The sequence below is a fragment of the Lepeophtheirus salmonis genome, chromosome 3, assembly GCF_016086655.4.
Source record: "Lepeophtheirus salmonis chromosome 3, UVic_Lsal_1.4, whole genome shotgun sequence".
Lineage (NCBI taxonomy): Eukaryota > Metazoa > Arthropoda > Copepoda > Siphonostomatoida > Caligidae > Lepeophtheirus > Lepeophtheirus salmonis.
The window spans coordinates 20,679,254-20,701,348 of NC_052133.2; the positions used below are offsets into that span (position 1 = coordinate 20,679,254).

Genomic DNA, 22,095 nt, shown 5'->3' on the forward strand with positions numbered 1-22,095 from the left:
GAAGGAAGGATTTTTTTTAATGTTATAAATAAGGTTAGGAATCACTGATATAGATACCATCCGGATTTTCAAATAAAAAACTGTTCTATGATTTCCAAAGAATAACTTACCGAATCTGTACTAAAGTGGGCATTACTTACTCACTGTCCCATTTTGTATATAAATTTCCTGTTAATACCGGGGGTTCCATTGGAATCTGAGCAATTACTCATTCAATAGTGAATGAAGGTTGAGTGATTGAAATTTATTCATATTTCAATATACTAAAGGCACAAACAATTAATTACGCTACAAAACAAAGCTGAGCTCTCTAACTTGCGTACAAGTCGAGAAATGACACTTGAATGTGATCACGAATTTCCATTCACGCACTCCAAGCAGTGGGGGGGTCTCCAGGACTACTGCCTACGCCGTCAGCAAGTCCAAAGCGTTGGAGAGAAAGAAGGGCTTTGTCAAAAAAACAAACTGGACCCAGGGAGTTAAAGAAAACAGGCCAGGCCAATCCCCTCCAGTCCATGAGGGCACGTGCAAGATATCTTGGGGGTTCACATCAGACTGTCCAGAGAGCTATAGAAAAAGGGGGTGGAAAGAGGGATGTGAGGGTAGAGAGACCACTTTTGATACTAGCAATGAAAAGAAACCCATCTCCTCCGTTGGAAGACTCTTTTTTGAAACTTTTTTTTTTTTTTAATCTAGGAGAAGTTTGTTTTTATGAGTTTTACACTATCCTAAATATTTTTTTACCTGTCCTTTCTAAAATCCAACAGGATCCAAAATATATTTCAAGAAAAAAAAATCAAGGCTCAAAATTAATTAATTCTTTACCTTGTTAAAGCATATTTACACTCATAGAGTGTAAATATGCTTTAACGTAGTACCAATACAAAAATACATAGAACATTTTATTATTTATGTAAGTAAATGGCGGACATATATTATTTGAGTACTTAGAGGACCTTGTAATGAAAAATGGTACTCTGAATTATAGCAAACCTGGACTAACCCGGCTATTGCTATTTTGACAATTCTACTAGGTGAACACTATGTATACATTAATTGGCAAGAAACAGAATTGAGATTTTTTACCTATGTATGCTGATAATATGCAGATAAAAGGAGGGCTAATGGGAAAGCTGTTTTTTACCTCACTTCGTCTGCATATATGAAGGGCCTTTCTCTTTTTTTCCGTCATACGCGACTGTCTGCTTTTAGCTATACTATTTTATTATCTCTCCGCCCCCCAACTAGTTTTTGATGTTGTAGTTGTTTCTTGGTACGATTGTGTCTGAGTTATTACACTCTCCCTTGGCATTCCTTTGCCAAAGACGTCCCCGTTCAGAAAGAAAGCAGTTGATAATGACTTTCTGCATATATATAATTTTTGCGAAGAGAGAATCTTTTTTGGGGTGAATAACCTCTCCATTGGTCCATATTTGCAATCCCCATGTACATTAATACTCATTGGATATTTGAAACTTCTTTGTTGGATGGATGGATGGGGTAGTTTAGATATGTTTTTCGGTAGATATACATATTTGTGATATAGAATCTCCTTCAGAAGTAAGGAACTATGATTAATGTCCGAGACTGGACTCAAAGGTCAAGTGTGAAGCACCTTCCATCCACGTCTGTCTTGTTACCAGGAGGAAAATTTTAGATTTGCTTCTTTTTTTTTATGGAGCCTTTAAAACACCTATAGAGTATTATTATTGTCCAATGTTGATAATACTCTGTAAATAATGAAAATAGTTGATTATGTTATCAATGTGTTTTACTAATATATAGATCCTATTTGTGTAAAACCTACTCCTTATTTCACTTGGTAACATACATATATATTTATATGAGTGTATTTTGAACGAACATATATTTTTAAACGAAAAAACATTTCGGGGTCAATGTCTTTCTGTTTCTTTTTCTCATTCTTCTTCCTCGTTCATTATTTCCTAGGCTTAGTGCTTGGATATTAGAGTATGAGAGAGTAGTTTTTTCCTGTAGGTTCTTCAAGCCATTTAATATATACAAATTGATATATCCATCCCATTCATTATAATTCCGTAAGAACTAAATTATTTATTTTTAAAAAAAATCAGACGACTGACAATAAATAATTATAGAATTGCAGAAAAAAAATTACATAAAGTATAGCAACCCGCAGGCCCACAAGAAAACCGGTAATATTTTGACAGCTGCGTTACTATACATACGAGTAGTTATAGGCCTTAAAAGTAGGCCTCTCTTCCTTTCCTTCTCGCAGTGTGTGTAGTATTATGTAGATATGGAGCTGAGATATTGAGGGGGGAAGAGCGTTACGTCACCAATGATGTCTATATATGTATTTATTATGGATTGGAATTTCGTTAGAATTTAGAGGGACAATCAAATTTGATCATAGTTCCTTGGAATATCACACCGTATTAGTATGTAGATTTCATACATAGCTAGATGACGTCAATTTTATTCCTCTCCTTTACTTTATACTTTGTTTCTTCCTTTACACTCCAGCTCCGAGGAGTAGAAGGGAAGGAGCGTTCGTACTCTAGTAGAAGTAATAGTTGTTGTTGTTGTGCAACAGCTGCAAAGTGGCTGTTGAGAAGAAAAAAAAGGGGGATCCCGCTTGAGGTCTTCTACAGCCTTTTTTTTTTATTACTTTGTTATCCCGCCTTTTCCCTCGTTATTTTTTATTTTTTTCATTTCTTCTTTACTCCAAAATAAAGTCACTGACCCGACAGCTTGTAAAGAAGAAAATGCCTTTTTTTGTACTTCTTCTTTAAAAGTACTATGAGTCAAATACCGGAGAGTCATCATTTTAAAAAGGGAATTAAGTGATTCAGTGCCGGTTAAAACATGGATCAGCAGGCATCGGAAGACGAAGAGGATGATGAAGAAGAAGCCTCCTCGGGTTTCATTTAAATAAATCTCCTTCAATTCCATTTGTTGTAAATATAAAAAAAAAAAAAAATGTGTCTGTGTGAACTGTGTTTTTGTGTAAAAAAAAAAAAAACGCAACAAAAAGAAGGCTCCTCTACGGATCATCCCCATGAACCTCCAGGAAAAGGATCTCAATACAAAGAACAATAATATCTACAAACAAACATAACTTAAATTGTACATAAAAATACTTTTATAAAATAGTTTTTGTAAAAAAAAAATTATGACAAATATTTTTTTTGGAAGCAAGATGAAGTGTGTTCAAATCCCGGAAAAGATACTGATATACCATGTCTATGAAATTTGTACGAAGGAGCAAAACTTTTGCAACAGTGAAGACCATCACCTCGCCGTCTCATTGTCGCTGCCGCCACACGTTTCTATGTGTCAATGTAAGTACTTTAATCATAATTAATAACATGTGTACTTATATTCAAAGGATGATGATGAAATAATAGAATTGCATGATTCCTTGCATTATGGCTTTGAATGACTTTTATAGTAGATATCTCAGGAGTGCTTAACACTTAGAGTTATAATAATATTACTAGGCAGAGAAAGGTTCAATCACCTCTCCTTCCATCTTCCTCCCTTTTTATTTTTTCTTTGCTAAGTGCATTTTATCATAATATAATGAAGAAATACTTGCTACTATGCTAAAGGTAGAAAAGTAAGTCACATACTTATATAAGTTTGCGATATCTCTTTTTTTTTTGGGGGGCGGGTAGGGGCTACAGCCTCCTTCTCTCTCTGAACGCCCCGTAAAAATCTATCCTTCTCTCTCCCTCTATCATCCTTCATTCCCTTAAATACTCATTGACCTTTTCATATGACAAATTGCAATAGTTTCCCTCATTTCTTTTTTATTCATGAGTATATTTCATAATTCAAGAGCAAATCAAAAAGGGCCTAACAAAACAATGGACCAATAAAAAAGAAAGGGGTCTATATTTGAAAAATAACTTCCCTCCCTTTTCTAGTTTCTCACTCTTTTCATTAACGTAATCATAGTTCCCTATTTTTTTTTAAAATTTATCCTGACTCAATGTTATTTTTATGTGTTTTTTTTGTGAGAAGGATCAGATTGAGTTTTATTAATTATTCCCCCTGACTCACTTACGTGAGAAATGCTCCCTGGATATTATTAGTAATGACAAAATTAAATAAATGATAACCATTTGTTTTCTTTCCTTAATGACGTCAGAAGAAAGAGAAGAGTAATATTATAAGTTTATAACTTGAATTAGGATTTACATACAATATTTTAGATCTAAAGTTGCCAAAAATGGTCGGTAGTCACAACATTGCCTCGTTAAATCACAAATATACACAGTGTATTTTGTTGTTAGCTATCGATGTTGGTTTCTTTTCTTCTAATTATTATTCTGAACGGGGATTGCTTGAGTAATAATTAGCTAATTTTAAGCTCTGAACAATTCACAACAATTATTGGATTCCATAGTTGAGAATAAGTGGTTAATACCAAGGGATTTTGGAGATTTTGTTATGTTTCTTTTAGAAGAAAGGTTGTGTGATACAATAAAGCTATTGCCCTGTAGTAAATAATCTATTCTTCCTAACCATGGAACTATTATTCAATAATTATCGGGACTTGTTCTCGTTACTCGTTAGAAAGAGCTAATTGAAATGATCCCGATCAACGTTCAAAACATTGATAAAGAGGAAAAGAGGAAAAGAATTGACAGTTGAGTATAAGTAAATTCAAGTATAAGTTTATACTTTTTTCAGATAACAACGTGACTAGAAAGAAAATTCCAAAAGTTACCGCTTCTAATGTTTATTTTTAATTTTTAAATCCATTATAATGAGTAATGAATATTTTTGCAAAATTTTATTTAGTAAAACTTTGTCTTCGATCAATATTTATATTTTTGAACATTCTCAAGGACTGTTCAGCGTCAACATTTTTAACTTAAGAAAATTTTATATTTACAATATTTATTTGAAGAAGGCAATTCTTCTTCACTGAAAGATCCGGATTTCTTGACATAATAAATTTTATTTTAATCTTCAATTATCACCTTTTTGATCGACAGGAGGAACGATTTGAATGAGGTTTTTTTTTTCATCTCAGCAAGTACACTGATCTAAACATTGGTAAATTAATATCCTTTCTTTCTCGAGATTTATATTGGTTTCTGGTAAAAAGAACACGTCATTTACTTTTAACAGTGAGCTTAACTGATAATACCATAAAAAAAGTCAAAAATTGATAATTTTGTATCAAAATCAGGAGATGTTCAAAAGAACAGAAATTTTTTGGTGGAAAAATTTCTGAAACTAAAATAAAAATATAAAATTTTTTATAAAAAAATTTCAAAAACCCATTGCTATTCACAAAAATTTATTTTTTTGGAAAAAAATTCAAAAATCCATAGCTATTCACAGATAAATAGATTTTTCGGGAAAAAAATGAAAAATTTGATTAAATTTTTTGAAAATTTTTCCAGTTAGAATAAAAAAATTCCTTAATTTAGTGGAGGGGGCTACATCCTCTCCAGCCCTCCCCCTTGCGGATTCCCATGATGACTCTCAACATGCTAAAAATTATCCCTAATTCACACTTTACAATGGTTGTGTTCCAGTAAATTGTCTCCTCAGAATTTGCTAGGTATCGTAAATCGTTGTTCACTGGATTTTCATCTAAAAATGTATTAAATTTTGTTTTGAATGGCTCCAGCTGGATATAAACGCGTAAAGGTTCAACAATAGTACAGCTTACAAGTAAACGGAGTCTTCCTTCTAAAGCGGTAATGGTAATTGGATTGAGATTATTATTAATTATAATTGATAATTCTTCATAAATAAACACATCATTTATAATCTCCTTAGCTTTAACGATGAAGTTATCGAAACAGTAATCAACTTCTTTTAACTAAGTTCCTTAGCATGTGGCGATTGGTGCTGGAGGTAAGGGAATTTGGTAAGAAGCAGTAAAGTTTACCTGGCATTCAAAAACATATTTACTTTGGAAATAAGCTCGTTTGCCTTTGGGAATTCTTTGTGTGCAAGTTCAGCCACGTTATGGAGTCCATGAGCAGTTGGGAAAGTTTCTTTTGAGATCTTTGTCCGCTTTTTTAAAGTAAAAGCTCCATCCTTGAAAAACTTCCTTGAAGGATGACCCAAGCAACGGCCATCCAAAGGACCCATCAATAAAGGTGTCATTGATTCTTCCCGATTGTCTTTTCATCAACATGTATGAATATATTCTTATCTCCAATTTCCCTTTTAATTTTGGAGATTACATCCTTGTTGACAAACGCTATCAATCTATATGGAGTTCTTCTAGTAGCGATGGTTCTATTGGGATATTTCGATAAATTAGTGTTCTCCACGGTGAAAAAAGGTACATTCTATTATGATACAAACATCTTTAAAGTTAGAGTTGTCATAATCATCATGAGTCAGATGTTGTTCGTATGCAATCATATTCTTGATGTGGAACGAGGACATTCAGTGTCGTTTGACTCTGGATGAGGTCTGTAAGAGTACTTACATCGACATATTCGATAAAATATTTTGCTGTCATCCGGTAGGTAGTTCCAAATTTCATGGCCTCCATTAATTTCAATCAGACGTAGCAAAGTGCTTGATTTAACAGAAAAAACGGCGTAAACCCTAAATATTGATATTGTTTTTTGTATATATCTAATAAAAATATGTCTATATTTTGTTTTCAGGGATTAAAAACAAAATTTAACATGTTGTCATCCTTCAGACAATCAACCAACACGTGCCTGCACGTATGTTTCAGTCACATTGCAATTCATTCTTGTCATTATTTGGAAGACCTTCTTTATATTATAGACTTAATCACGCAAGGAAATCATAAAGAATTTACACCCTTACGGATCAGTTTAATCATCTTCTGATATGGAGTAACCCCTTAATATCTTACATTAAAAAAGAAATCATTCTAAAGGAGATAAACAAAAGTTATGGGCAGATTCTAAATCATTATGGTACATTGAGGATTAGATTAAATATTTTCATTTATTTGTTCTGTATCAACAAATAAATTACATTTCAATTATTTTCATCAATATCAAAATTAATGCTTTAAAAATTATATGAAATCAATCGAAATCTAATGTGTTTTTGATAAGTAAGTGATATAAAACTTTAAATTAAAACTATAATTCTGAAAATCAAAATATGAAATCAATAAATATAGTTTTAGCCGTTTTTTTGGAGAAATAAAGCTCTGTGCAAAGAAGTAATTTTTTTAAAGCTAATAATAATATTAATAATATTGTATAAAAGTACGCGACAAACAGTAGATTCTTTATGAGAGGGAGATGTTATAACAACAATGATTTGATAAAGGATGAATAAAGTAGAAAAGAGAGAAAACGTAACAACCGTTTTTCCTTTTCTAATCTCAAAACAGTAATTTATCTGATCAAAAAATAGAAAATTTGGTTGAAGAAATTAAAAAATGCTATAGACTCGTTAAGTTTTTTTTATCCACTCGCAATCTCGACTAACAAAAAAAAGGGGGGGGGGCAAATTGAAAAAACAAAACATATGGTAGTTAGTCTTTTCTTATTGCCAGCCAACTGTTAAGTATATAGATATTATTATAAAAGAATAAATTTTACTTTATACATTGATATTATATACATATATGAATTGAATTTAAGTCTTTGATTTATATAAATTAATTTAAAAATTCGATCGGATACTCTTTTTGAGTACATAAAACGCCGAGTCAGCTGCTAAAAGACGTATATGATATGTATTCTCCTACTTGTGTACAAAAATCTTTTGAAAAGGTATCATTATCACATTGTACATACGTCGTACATTTATTAAAAGTTAATAGAAATACAAGGTTATACCATAACGCGTGTACGACTGATGTTTGACGTCCACCACGCTTTTTAATAGTGACGTCATAGTAGATGAGTGGTCGCGTGTTTTCTCAAAATCTGTTTTTCTTGCCCAACAGTCGGTGCAATACATAAAATCGACGTTATTCTATCAAAAGTGGCGTCATAGACTATGAGGGGTTGTGTGCTTTGTCAAAATCTGTCTGTCTTGCTCAGCAGTTGGTAAGATACATCAATTCAAGCAAGCCCGATTACATGAGGGTCTAACCTTGTATTTTTATTAACCTTGCATTTATTCATTTTTTCTTTTTACCAAATAAAAAAAATACATGATTCAATGCAGGTCTTTAAAGAGTAAATTATCAAATTCCCCTTTCTCGGAAATTATTTCTAAATTTAAGGACAGAGGCTACCGTGGGGGAGGGCAGGACAATTCATTTTTGAATTTTTTTCCAAAAAGTATATTTTAAAATTTTCTTTCAAAACTTTACTTATTTGTGGATTGGTATTAATTTTTTAAAATTTTTTATATTTTTTTTCAAGTAAAAATACGTTTTCAAATTTTATTTAGAAAAAATTATTTTTCTGTGAATGTGTTTGGATTTTTTAATTTTTTTTCCAAAAAATTATTATTTGAAATTTTATTTACAAAAGAACTAATTTTCGAAATTTTTTTCAAAAAAAAAAAAAATTGGGATTTTTTTTTGAAAAAATTTAGTTTTCCGTGAATAAATAAGAATTTTTTACAAATTTTTTTGTGAATTGGTATTAATTTTTTAATTTTATTTAAAAAAAAAAAATTATGTAAATAGGTATGTATTTTTTAATGTTATTTCAAAAAATATTAATATTTGAAATTTTTTTTCTGAAAGAATTAATTTTCGAAATATTTTTCCAAAAAAAATTAAACTTTAAAATTTATTTTCCAAAAAATTAAATTTTCCGTGAATAATTATGGATTTTTCAACTTTTTTCCAAAAAAAATAATATTTGAAATTTTTTTCCAAAAAAATTAATTTTCTCTGAATAACTATGGAGTTTTGAATTTAAAAGGAAAAAAAAAAATAAAGCCCTCTCCCCTTCAAAAAAAAAAAAAAAAAAAAGTTATCCTGTGGACGCCCCTGAAGGATATATTCAATCCATCTTTCACGTAGTTACCTTTAATGTATCTTGCAATCTTTCTTCTTACAAGAAACAGAAAAAAAAAATTCCCAAATTATCTGTTTGTTAATAGCCAAATAAGTAGCAATACCGTATTTAAAAAAAAGGTCGTATAAATTATAATATAGAGGGAACATGTTGAGCAACGAACTAAAGTACTCCGTGGCTCATCGAATCATGCCTTTATTATTATTTATTTGTTCCTTTTATTCCTAAGGAGGAGACGTATTGAGTGAGTCCTCATGAAAAACGATGAGTAACACAAAGGATTTGTTGGAGAGTTATCATTTATATTATTACAACAATCTTTGTATGTTTGTCGACTCCTAATAGCTCTGGGCAATGATGGATTCTATTTCTAGTAATAATTATAATAATATCAATATTTGTGTACTTTTAATACCATGAGCTCTATAAAAGGTATTGCATAAGATTTTATTAATATTATTTTACATGCAATGACAATGTTGCAATAATGTATAAATGTGTACTTTACATTCATATTTATATTATCTCATAAGAAACAATATAAATCTTCGGTACTTTTTCTTCTCTCTATCTCACGCAACCTCTACTTCCACGATCTCTTTTTGGAGTAAGTATATTAACCCATAATTAAAATAGATGTGGCAAATATAAAAATGGGAACCTACTAGTGAATGTGACTTCACTCAATATCTCTACGATAGTGTAGGTCAGCTGCCTTTGTCTACTTCAATTCAGTTATCCATTTCATCCATCCTCCTCATCAACTCCGTGTTTCTGGACATTAGCAATCCATATTTTCGCTAATAATGTGAATAATGTGCTCCAACTAAAATTCCCTACACTCATAATCAGTTTAGAATAAATAAGATACATAAACAAAGGGTTGAAATATTTGAAAAGCTCCTTGCTGCAGATATAATTTCCTGTTGAAATTTTTTTTGAGAGGATTGAGTGAGGAGATTGAGAGTTTTGGTCTTTTATCTTAATACTCAAAGTTCCTGGCTATGATTTATTCTTAGACAAAGCACTAATGATAGGACCATTAATTGAAATCGGAGAATTGGTTGTTTTTTCTGGAATCGGCATCGTCAAAATAATGTTTAATTTACGATTCCGATTTTTATGTATTATTATTTATTACTGGGGATCTTTTGTTTTTGTAGATTTAGAAACTTGATGACTTTTGTGCAATATGTTCTCTTAATTCAACTTCGTTTGAAAAGTAACCTTTGTTTGATTTTTTTAGACAAGCGGGAGTAATCGTCATTGCTTGGAATTAAGCAGTTAATTAAGGTCACACTCAAAAGTCATCCTCAGACCAATAGCCATTCGACAAACTTGTCTGCATGACTATAGATGAATGATAATTAATAAATAAATATTTCCAAATGCATGAGGGAGATGCCGCCATTTAAGATAAATCCGAATGGTCAAAGTTGATTTTCAAACTACTACCTACTAATTCATTTGCATATCCTTTGAGATTTAAGCTTAAACATAATCCATATTCCTCTAGGAATTGCAGGATTTCAGGACAATACTATTATTTTCTTTGTTTAAATAGAGGTTACAACTTGAAGTGAATGTCAGAAGGTGGCATGGGGTCCTTGTGAAAGAAACTAATCCCAAGTTGTGCTTTATAATCTTCCTGATGGTCCTGGGAGCAATAGAGAAGTCGTTGGCGAGGCGATTCATCAACTTAGTGGGATACTCCTTTATATTCTTCTCCAAACTTAACAAGAACGTTGTATCCCTCTTTAAATTAGGCTTTCCAATTTCTGACATACAGAAGTGGTCGTCTCCATTATTTTTTTTCATTTTGGCCAACTTGAAAACCAGGCTCCTAGAACACATTTAATCTTCCTCATATCAACTCCAGCCACTAAATATCTGAGGTGTGCTGCCCTTTTGCTTGTTGTCCGCTCATGATGATGAAATGACTGAATGATTAGTATAGTTTGTTTTTATAAAAATGACGGTAGAAAATATCAAATAATATTCACTATTTTTTTTCTTCGTTATGAGAAAATAAACATTATAATAATATAAACTTTTACTAATGATACATTTTTATAAATATAATTAAAAGATAAATTAGTAAACAGCAATCTTTAAGAAATCCTGTATTTTAATGATATCTTGGTATAGCCGGAATTCAACTATGAAGGCGAGTTTCATTTTTCATTAGTAGCCTGTGACAAAAAATATTGTCTTCATTTGGATTGGCAGAGTAACCTAATTTAATCTTTGGAGAATAACATGTCTTATGCTTTGCTATCAATTAATTATACACTATACACCAAAATGAAGGTCTTGGAGCACGTGCAGGCTAAAATTCCCATATATATTATTATGATTTAAGCCATAGAACGTGAATATGACCATTAAAACTTGCAAATAATGTAGGTTTGGTCTTTAAAGCTTCTTTAAAAAAATTAATTTATACGGGTATACCTACGATTCAGTGCCATATTTTGACATGAAAGACCTATATAGATGAAAATCAAATTAAATTACAAATTGATACAAACACTTGTCATTTGAAAAATAAAGTATTTTTTAATCTATCTTGATTACAATTTAAAAAAATGTATATGACCCCTAAAAAATCGAGTAAAATGAAGGACCTAACTAAGAAGCGAATATCTTTTTATTTTTTCCTCAAGTGATTTATATCCTAGCTGATGTTTTAGAATAGATCTTACATTTTAATTTAAAATAATTACATTTAAAAAAGCTCGATTTTGATTGATTTCTGGTCTATTTTGTTGTAATATTCATTAAGGAATCTTTATAAAATAAGCTGGGTAGGCTGCGTTGAAAATAGATTACGATAATATTCCGTAAAAAAAAAAAAAAACTCTACAGTCTTTTTGACAATATTATATACTAATATGAGTAAAAATTTAGCTGTAAGGGGATTAAAACAAGTTTATAGATGCTTCATATTCAAAATCATTGATTAATTGATAGATATGCCACCGATTCAATTTTCCCGCACGGAATAATATTGTTATATATTGTCACGCAACCTAAATAGCTTATTTTATGAAAATTCCTAAATAAATATTCAAACAGATTAGACTAATATTCAATCAAACTCGACTTTTTTTAAATGCAATTTTTTTTAAATCCACAGTTGAAAAATATTTCAAATATTAAATTTTCTAGTAAATGCAATAATTCCTTATTTTATAAAAAGTTCTTAATAAATATTCAAACAAAATAGACTAATATTCAATCAAAGTCAAAGGGGGGGGGGCTATTTTTTTCATAGCTTAGAAAAGTATTAAATATTTAAATACCAGTAATGAATAAGAATCGGAATGGCAAAGTAAACATTATTTTCCCGATACCGATTTCTATTCCAGAAAAAACACCCTATTCTTGAATTTCGATTAGTCGTCCTTTTACTAATTAAAACACTCACTGCAACTTTTTAAACTAATCACAACCCTTAAGAATTATTTTTTTCAAGTTTGCCTTTTAATTGTCTTCTTCATACCCCAATTATGAAATGAAATATTTACAGTTGGTGCAATGCTAACCTCAGGCTGGCCTTCCATACTGCAAAAATATATTTGAAGAAATGAAAAAAATAAATACAATAAAAAATATATCTATATATAAAAGAAGAAAAAAATTTATTAGTGCATGGAAAATATTATAACAATATTTAAATCCATACATATTTATTTTTAAAAACAATTGAGACCAAAGATAGGCAGGAATGCTTACTTCCGAGGGAGGATTTTACACAACGACGACACATTCAATACTGAACTTTAAAAAAAAAAAGAAAAAAAGCACATGCAAAAATCTGTTTTTCCCTTTTCTAAGTTATAAATTTTTTTTTTCATTACAACTCATTTTCAACTCTATTCATTAGATTCCTTATCCCTACTCAGATTGTGAATTTGGACCCTGCAATAGCCAAGAGCCTGGGGTTTACTTATACCTAAATTTGGCAAATGTGAGGACTTAATATTGGTTATAATATTAACTATATAAATAAAAACAATTCCAAGAAATAAAATTTGTATTTACTTTTCTTTATACAAATTTAAACATACAAATTAACTTGGAGCTTAGAATGAATGAATTTTTTTCGAGCCACTCCCAGTTCCCACCAAAAGCTTGAAAAGAAAAAAAGTATAAAGGGGCGTCTGCAAGGGTTGGGCTGGAGGAGCTACAGTACTCCCCCAAAAAAAAAAAAAATTAATCATCAAATTTTTGCATCGTTCCAAAAAAAAAATCGTCAGTCGGGCAAATTAAGTAGCAGATCAAAAAATTTAATAATTGATTTTTTTTTTCCAAAAAAAAAAAAAATTTTTGTAAATAACTATGGATTTTTGAATTTTTTTTCAAAAAAATGTAATATTTTAAATTTAATTTTTTTCAAAAAATTTAATATTTTAAATTTAATTTTTGAATATTATAACTTTTAAATTTTATTTTTTAAATTTTTTCCCAGAAAATTTTATTTTCGGATAATAACTATGGATTTTTGAAAAGTTTTTCCAAAAAATTTAATATTGGATATATAAATTTTTGAAATAGTTTTCCAATATTTCAAAATATGAGTAACTTGGAATTTTCAACATATATAATACTAGAAATTAAAAAAAATAATAATAATATATTTGAAATTTAATTTTCATTTTTTCCCCAATGCTATGGATTTTGAAAGAAATTAATATTTGAAATTTTTTTCTAAAAAAATTAATTTTTTGTGAATAGATATGTTTTTTTCAAAGTTTAAAAAACCCAAAAAAACTCCAAAAACCAAACCCCCTAAAATATAATCCTCCGGACGCCCCTGGTACAGCTCTTGATTGATTTTATTTAGAATCCTAGTTTTTGAAAAACTTGTTGATAAGAAGAAAAAAAAATCATCACATTATTACTTTATTTTAAATTTCTCATTTTTAGTTTTAGCGGATGTATAATATAGGATTTTATACAAGCTCTCTTACCTATGAATCATATAGATATACAGTTATCTAGGCAGGGGGGGGGGACTTATTCCCCCAATTAACTAAAGAGAAAGAGTGTGTTGTTCTCTTCTTAGATGTAAATGTTTTTTGTCACATGTTTTTTGAGCATTCATTTTATTAATCTATTAAGATAAAGGAAACTTTATAAATGTACATGGAATGAGATCATACATTAGCGTTCATTCTAATGTATGAATGCCAGTCTTAGGGGGGAGGGGTACTGGAGAAAAGCCCATAAGTGTTAAGATTTAAACTTATTTTAAATCAAGCTTTTCTTTGGGGATGTATACACCCCTTTGAGGTTCCTATCTGATCTCCCAAATAAACTATGAGTCCTCAGTGAGGACTTGGAATCAACTCCATATTTTGAAGACTAATTGCATTGCGACTTGATCACACAATTAAAGCCTAGCAACTTGACTTGAACTCAAAAGTCTTTTTTTCTAAGGACTATAATTCTAGACTCCATGAAAACATTCAAGGACTTGCAGTAGATAGAATCACTCAGATGATGGGTGTTCCGTTTTTTGAAGACTTAAAACTTGACTCTCCTTCCTAATCAAAGACTTGAAAATTAACATGAACTCGAAAACTAAGGCTTGATAGCTTTTTTTAACAAATTTCCTAATAATCATATAGATTTTTCTACTGGATATATCTTACGTAGTGTTGAGACAGTCCTTATTCATTCGGTCCAGTCCAGTTTTAGGAGTGATCCTAGGGACTGTCAGTACTTTAGCTGATTAAGAATAGAAGAAATAAAGTTGAGTGACGTCATCGAGGACTGAACTTTATAAGCTTTAGGACTGATATACAGGACTAAGCTGGACGAGACTAGAGTTTTCAGTCCTAAATAAGGATCAACACAACCTTAGCCTAAATATATTCTTCAAATTGCCTACCTTTTATATGGTGGGAAAACTCCATCAAATTCACAATAAGTAGCACAAGATGAATTGCTTTTTTTTTCGCGTAAAAAAAAAAGAAACCCTCTTACAGGGATGGAGACTCAAGTTCTTGATTTGAAGACTTATTTTGAGCTCAACATCAAAAATTCACAACTTGAATTACACTCGAAAGCTAAAACTCGAGACGACCTTACTAGACTTCAAATTTTCTGCACAATCATTTCAATTTTTTTTCACTGGATATACCCCTAAAGCACCTTTTATAAAGAGTTAAGACTACTTAACCATTGATATTTGATTGTGGTCATTAATTTGGATTTGATTATTACTGGGCTCAAAAAAAAACTTTAGCGGAAATATACATGTATAATTATAGAATTTAAATAAGCATCAAAGAAATCCAAGTACTCGAACTGAACTGGATAATTAAAATACTTGGACTATTGAGTAAAGACTTGAGACTCTATTTTGAGATGAAATTTCTTCTATCTCCTTATAATTAGCCAGGTCATTTAGCCAAATTGAAAACGGAGGGCTTATACTTGTGTGAAGGTGTGTATCATAAAATGTGCATCGTAATTAGATTCATTGGAACTATCTCCATTTTGAGAACTCCCACTCTAATCAAGGGGATGTAGGTCTTTGTGCATACAATATTCTTGAGTATGATAACTTGAGTTCCACATTCTACTTTCTTTATTACCACCTTTTACTCACATGTTCTGAGAGTTATTAATGTATGGATACATGCTTATCTCTCGATACACTACCTAACACATATAAAATCCCCCCCTAGCCTCAAGAAACACACGCACACATTTCTTCTCCTTTCGAATAGAGAGCAGAGCACCACTCTACACGTTTCAAATTTACGTGATTTGCATTTATTTCTAGAAATTCTCACGTTTTTACATCACATGCAAGTCATGGCCTTTAACACGAGCCTGTGCTTCACGTACATATATCTTTAGAAAGCAAAGCAAATGAGGAAAAATGAAGGGCTCTCTTTCTGGTGAATGTATCTACGTACAACCATATATAGATATATTTAAACTTCATCACTAATAATAAGTAATAACCATTTGAGTGAATCATTTTTAGTTAGTATCGGTTAGTTCCTTGATACAGATCTTAAAGAAAGGGCTTGTATTAATAATACCTGTAGACTAATATTGCATGAAATATTATACTTACATATACCTACATAAATCTCGCTAAAAGGAATTCTGCATCTCTATTAATATCCACACATCCTTCCTTGTATTAATTTTCATCTATTTATTTCTCCAGGTAAGATTTAGGATCAACGCTGATTAAATAAATACATATAAACATAATTAAAAACGTTTATTCCCCAAAGTTCCCTTTAGAAAAACAGCAAAAAAAAAAAAAAAAAAAATGTTTTCATTTTTAAATTATTATTAAGAAGGAAAAACAAAATACTTTTATTTAGAAAAAATCCCAGAAATACCTTATTGAAAAAAAAAAATATATATATTAATGACAGACTATTAATCATTATTTTAAATATAATTATATTATAAAGCATCATCCCGTCAATGGAGATGCAATACCAGTTTCAACTGCCAGAGTTATTATTTTGAGAAGAAAAAAAATATACCCAATTTTTTTCAATTCTTTTTTTTTTTGTAAATACTACTTATTTAAAAAAAATAAAAATCATTTTTTTACAACATATATGTATATAAAAATAGACACAGTAAATATGAGTATTTAAATACTTTTTTTTCACTACATACATATATCCTTTTTTTTACAAATCAAATATATTTATATTTTCTAAACCCTTCGATCCTATAAATCGAATCCCTTCTTTGGACGACACTATCATGCACTCGATCAATATGCGCGAGATAGTCCAAAACTCCATCGATGTTGGAGGGACGTCTTTCCCTACCTCTTGTAGATATGGGTTGAATGATAATAGTTCCATCTTAAGTCGGATGGATATAGAACATTCATCAACGCTGGTGATTCCTGGGATGAGGGGACTGAAGGTTGAAAGTAACATGTCTTCTACTCTTCCCAGAATCCTCTTCAACAAGAGTAGCACTTGTAATAGTGTCAATATTAATAATAATGACATGAACAAGTTTATCAGTATGTCCTCCTCAACGAGTCGTGGGAATCATACTCCTAGTCTTAAGTCATCCGTCAAAGGCAAAAGAAAGAGAAGTGCACATGAGGTAAGGATTCATTCTGAAGGGAAAGGCAAGAAAAAAATCATAATACCTATTGTATTTCAATAGGATCCAATGTCACATCGCATCATTGAGAAACGACGTAGGGATCGAATGAACAATTGCTTAGCAGATCTTGGTCGTCTCATTCCATCTTCCTACTCCAAGAAAGAAGGTGGCCGAGTTGAAAAAACGGAAATCGTAGAAATGGCCATTCGACATATAAAAAATATGCAAACTCATTGTACCTGTGGGATCTACAGTAAGAGTCATATTAATTCTGAGTGACCATAAACTGTCCCTCCCCGAGAGTTCCTTTTTTTATATCCTACAAATCCTGGGACCACTTTTAAAAAAAATATAAATTCATGAAATGTCCGCTCATATTAGGTACTAATGGCTCACATTAAAAATCCACTTAAATACCCTCATTACTATACTTTTGCTTTTTAAGGGATTGTTTGGTAAAAAGGAACAGAAAAAAAAAGCTAAAAATTTGAAAAATGAGAACCCAAAAAAAATGAAATTGAGCTATGTTTATTTAAAGAAAATTACAGTTTTATAAAAATAATTTAAAGTCATTAATGTTGCTTAATATTTATCATAATTTATTCATAAATTTTGCGATATTATAACGACAAATCAAGATTTTAGAAAGATTTTCTTCTGTTCATTTTTGCCTTCGATCAGTATTGGTAGTTTTAAACATACTCAAGGACTCTTAGTAGTTGGAGCAAATTTAAAGTTGGCAATATCTTTAAGAGTCTTGTTTGATGGAGGAATCTCATCATCACCACACCTGATATTACGTCCAACCTTTTGCATATTTGCTCCAAATGTATCCTTCCTCTAATTCACTATTGTCAGAATCTACCTCCCTTACAACATATCCAATCATGTAATCATAACCCTAATTTCATCATATACATATTTTTACCTCCGATAAGAGAGCTTTATGAAGGAGGGGGTTTTCAGGTGGATTTTCCCTCGGAAAATATAATCAAAGAAACATCAAAAGCTTCTATGTAATCTAACTAGAACCTAAATTTTCTGTATTTATTAATGATTAGTTTTTCACAAGAAGGTCAAAGTGAGGAATTTTTGAGTGATCCTTACCTTGATTTTTCCATAAAAAAGAGGCCACAATCAGTTGGTAGTACTTAGCCAATTTTTATTCACTCTATAGTTATTATTGTTGGGAATTTTTTAGAGCATTTTCACAAGAGCTAATTACAATTCAACCAATCAACGTTAAAAACACTGATTAGCAGAAAAATAGAGAGCTGACAACAGCCCAAGTATTAGTGATCATAGATAATGGCGTGAAATAGAAGATAGGATTGAAATTAAAGGTAGATAAAAATCCAAAAGATTTTTAATTGACAGAAAAATGAAGATCAAAATATACGTTCTAATAACAAAAGAAGAATTAATGAACCCCCGTTCCCCTAAAATCAAAATATGGTCACTCTATCTTAAATATTATAATGATTAATTAATCGCAATTATTAACATCCAATTATATTTTAATGTACCTGTCTAGAATCTCCAGAGATAGATCATTCAGTAGGTTCATCCTCCACTTATTTGGAGGATCCTACCACTTTCAATTCTTCAAATAGTCTTTCCTTTAAGTTGGGCTACGATGAATGTACAAGTGAGGTTATCAATTTCTTAGTGCAGTCCGAGGGTTTCTATGTTGAAGACTCAGTCTGTGTTCGACTCACGCGTCACTTAGGGAAAAAATTTGCAGTCAAATATAAAGGTGGTAACTTTAAAAGGAACAATCACTCTGGAATGAGTTCTTCTTCCTCCTCTGGCTATGGAGCAAATCCTGCTTCGAGTTCCTCTTCAGACACTGGTAGCAATGAAAGAGATTACTCCACCAACATGCATAACAATGACATATGTGGACACAAAAACTCCAAAGGAGAAGACCCACACTCCTTTCCTTCATCATTATATTCTATTCCAAAGACGAGTGGTGTTGCGAATACAAAAATGGATGCGAATCAAAGTTCATGGTCGTCACACAATATGAAATCAAGTAAGTCTTCAAACTTACTTAATTGATGGCATGGCTTATTCTGAAATACATTTTTTAAATAGCTCAGTATAAATTTAAATCCAATATGCATGAAAGATTCTCCCATCAGAGACCCCCTCATGACTTATCAGAATCAGACACTAAGTGTCCACGAAAGAAGGATGAGATTTTACCTATGAATTATTCTAAACATTTTTCATGGACTCCCCTGCGTAGAACTGGAGGTGAAGAATCCCTCTTTAAGCCCTACTCAAAAATTCAGCATTCCCTTCCACCTTCGAGAATGAATGTAAGTTATTGCATTTCATATATATATATATGTTTATAGCACAATATATGGTGGTAACTAATGCGTCTTTAATATTACAGAGCTTTCAAAGCAATTCATTCCAAAGATCCAAAGTACCCATATTTGCTCTTCATCCAAAGGACGGATACTACATGCCCCTCTCCATTGACTCATCCATCATCGATCCATATCTCCTCTTTTTCAAACAAATTGACAATGTCTCTCTTCACCCCATCACAATCTCAGTCAATTTCTGTGGGCCTATGAGCCCAGCTTTGGGATCGGTCAACAATAATGACAGCAGTAACAATGTTAGAAACAACTGTATCAACAACAATCACCTGAGTTACCAAAACGAGAGCCGCGTTGTTCCTGTGCCACCACTCCCCTTGGGGGGGAGTCCTCTTCAAATGACAGTCCTCAACAACGAAAACGAGTCCATGAACAACCAAAAGAAGAACAATAATTTACTCTATGAACTATTGAAATGATATTTTATAATATCTTAATCATTTTTTTTCTTTTTTTTATAAATGGTTAATCAGATTATATGAAAGATGTGGCTGTGTGAATACATTGGAACCTAGTTAATTAATATTTTTTTACAAAAAATAATAAAAAGGCAAAAACTACCCATTGCCGATTTTTTTTAAATATATAAAATAACCAACTGGCTAAAAATTATTTCATTGTTTGTTTTATATTAATGTAACATTTTGCATTTCTTGTTAATTTAATCTACGTAACGGATTAAAAATTTATATTTGAAAGTATGTACCTGCTTTATTTTGCCCCAGCCCTTACCTACACCCCCCTTTGTCTGATTACTAAGAACCAATGATGAAAATCCGGTGTGATTTTTAGCTGACCCGATAATTTGTAATTGGTAGTATAAAGAAGGAATTTTCTTTCCTTGCAGTTGTCATTATTATTTAATTTCTGAGTATTAAACATCCTTTCCTAAATAAATTCAATTATATTCAAAACAAATCTGCTTGAACGTACGCCTGGGCTCATAAAAAACACTCTATAAACTATAAACTCCATTCAACTCTAAGTCCTTGTTAGACTTAGAGTTGAATGGAGGATCGAAATCGGCGAAATACTAGCAAATGCCCGAGTTTATATCCTTTTTCCTTCCTCTCTTGTCACAGCTGGTTGTAGCTGATGTTCATCAAACGTGATGAACATTATTCTTTTTCTCCTCAAAAACATTCTTCAAATTGTAGGTCAAATTGATTTTCAGTTTCTTTTTTTTTAACATGCCTATTCCATACTGGATTTTCATCATTTGCAGTAAGAACTCTCTAAATTATACACTTAATAAATGAATTATTATATTACATATAAGTGTACGTACTTAACATTTAGTTGTCAATTTTTGCTCTTTTCTAAATTGACAACTAACACAGAAAAAATTATTTTTATATATTATATATATATTTATTAATTCATTAATTATGTTTTAGTCTCTATGTATACATACATAAATCCTTTAAAAACAGTTATTATATTCATATATGTAAACCTATAACAAACAAAAACGATAAAACCATCATCACAAAGTTGTCGACACGACGTACTCGTATTTTAATATAATATCAGGGGGTGTTCACAGGATTATATTTTTGTGGGGGGTTGGCATTAGGATTTTTTTTTTTTAAAAGAAAATTTCAAAAATTCATAACTATATACATCAAAATTCAAAAACAAAGTTATATTTGAACAAATTTCATATATTAAATTTTTTGGAAATAAATTTGTAGGATCCATAACGACAAATAATTTTTTTTATTTTTCGAAAAAAAAATTAATTTTTGAATATAAAAATTCAAGTAAAAATTTTTTGGAAGAAGATTTAAACCAATCCAAATCAAAAAAAAAAAAAAAAAAAAAAAAATTGAAGTACTCTTGAAAAAATTCCTTAAACCCCGAACCGAACAAAAATTCGCATATAGAACAAGTCTCAACATTTATAAATACTCAACTATTGTTAACTATTATAACTACTTACAGGGGAATCTGCAAGTGGTGGGGCTGGAGGGGTTGTACCCCCTCTCCCAAATATCCAAAAAAATAAATTTTTTTTAACACAGACGAGGATTTTTACATTTGTTTCCAAAAAAGTCATATATTTGAAATTTAATTTTTGATTTTTTGAGAAAAAATCAAAAACCATACCCCCTCCCACACACAAAATAAAATATATATATAATCCTGCGGACGCTATCCGGGGGTGAGAGTCAAATTGTTGTCACTTAAATTTTCATTTTACAGAATGAAGTTTGGAAAATCCATTCATTCATTCATTATGAATAATGGTGTTTTCATATTTTTTTATGAAATGGATCTGAGTAATAGATTTTAGATTTGTGAATTTCTCTGTTTTTAAGTACTAACATTGAATATTAGACTTCTAGGATGACAAATACGCAGTACTACGACAATTTGGGCCTCGACCCTCGCTATGTGTAAGTGAGATCCTCTGGAGTCTTTAGCAATGATCAAGGATTCTTCTTATGACGACACATCTGTTTAGACTAGATGAAGGAACTTTATAGAATAGTTATCTTTTAATTAAGGATATTATGATTGTAAAACTGTAATTGAGTGTATATCCTTTTAGTTATCCTTTAATAAATTAGTGCAGGGGTTACAGGTCAGGCTGGAAAAAGATCCAGTACTATTTATTGGCAAGTATACGACCAGGGTCTGTTTTA

General features: G+C 30.8%; 1 protein-coding gene across 2 annotated transcripts; it reads left to right on the forward strand.

The window, feature by feature from the left end:
- Positions 1-2,788: 2,788 nt before the first annotated feature.
- Positions 2,789-20,148, forward strand: LOC121114590 (uncharacterized). 2 transcript variants are annotated; one of them, XM_071887139.1, is made up of 6 exons: positions 2,789-3,323; positions 16,129-17,045; positions 17,109-17,301; positions 18,583-19,086; positions 19,149-19,375; positions 19,456-20,148. In XM_071887139.1, the coding sequence occupies exons 2-6, from the start codon at positions 16,689-16,691 to the stop codon at positions 19,864-19,866; spliced, it is 1,692 nt and encodes a 563-aa protein (XP_071743240.1). In that variant the 5' UTR covers positions 2,789-3,323; positions 16,129-16,688; the 3' UTR covers positions 19,867-20,148. The 2 variants fall into 2 exon arrangements, with proteins under 2 accessions (XP_071743240.1, XP_040564533.1); XM_040708599.2 differs by lacking the exon at positions 2,789-3,323 and adding an exon at positions 15,826-16,128 and having other exon boundaries at positions 16,385-17,045.
- Positions 20,149-22,095: the final 1,947 nt, after the last annotated feature.

Excerpts from the sequence above, each read along its gene's own strand:
- LOC121114590 (XM_071887139.1), top strand. The coding sequence starts at position 16,689 with ATGCACTCGATCAATATGCGCGAGATAGTCCAAAACTCCATCGATGTT. Across the intron at positions 17,046-17,108 it reads GAAAGAGAAGTGCACATGAG|GATCCAATGTCACATCGCAT; the intron begins GTAAGGATTCAT and ends GTATTTCAATAG. Across the intron at positions 19,087-19,148 it reads GTCACACAATATGAAATCAA|CTCAGTATAAATTTAAATCC; the intron begins GTAAGTCTTCAA and ends TTTTTTAAATAG.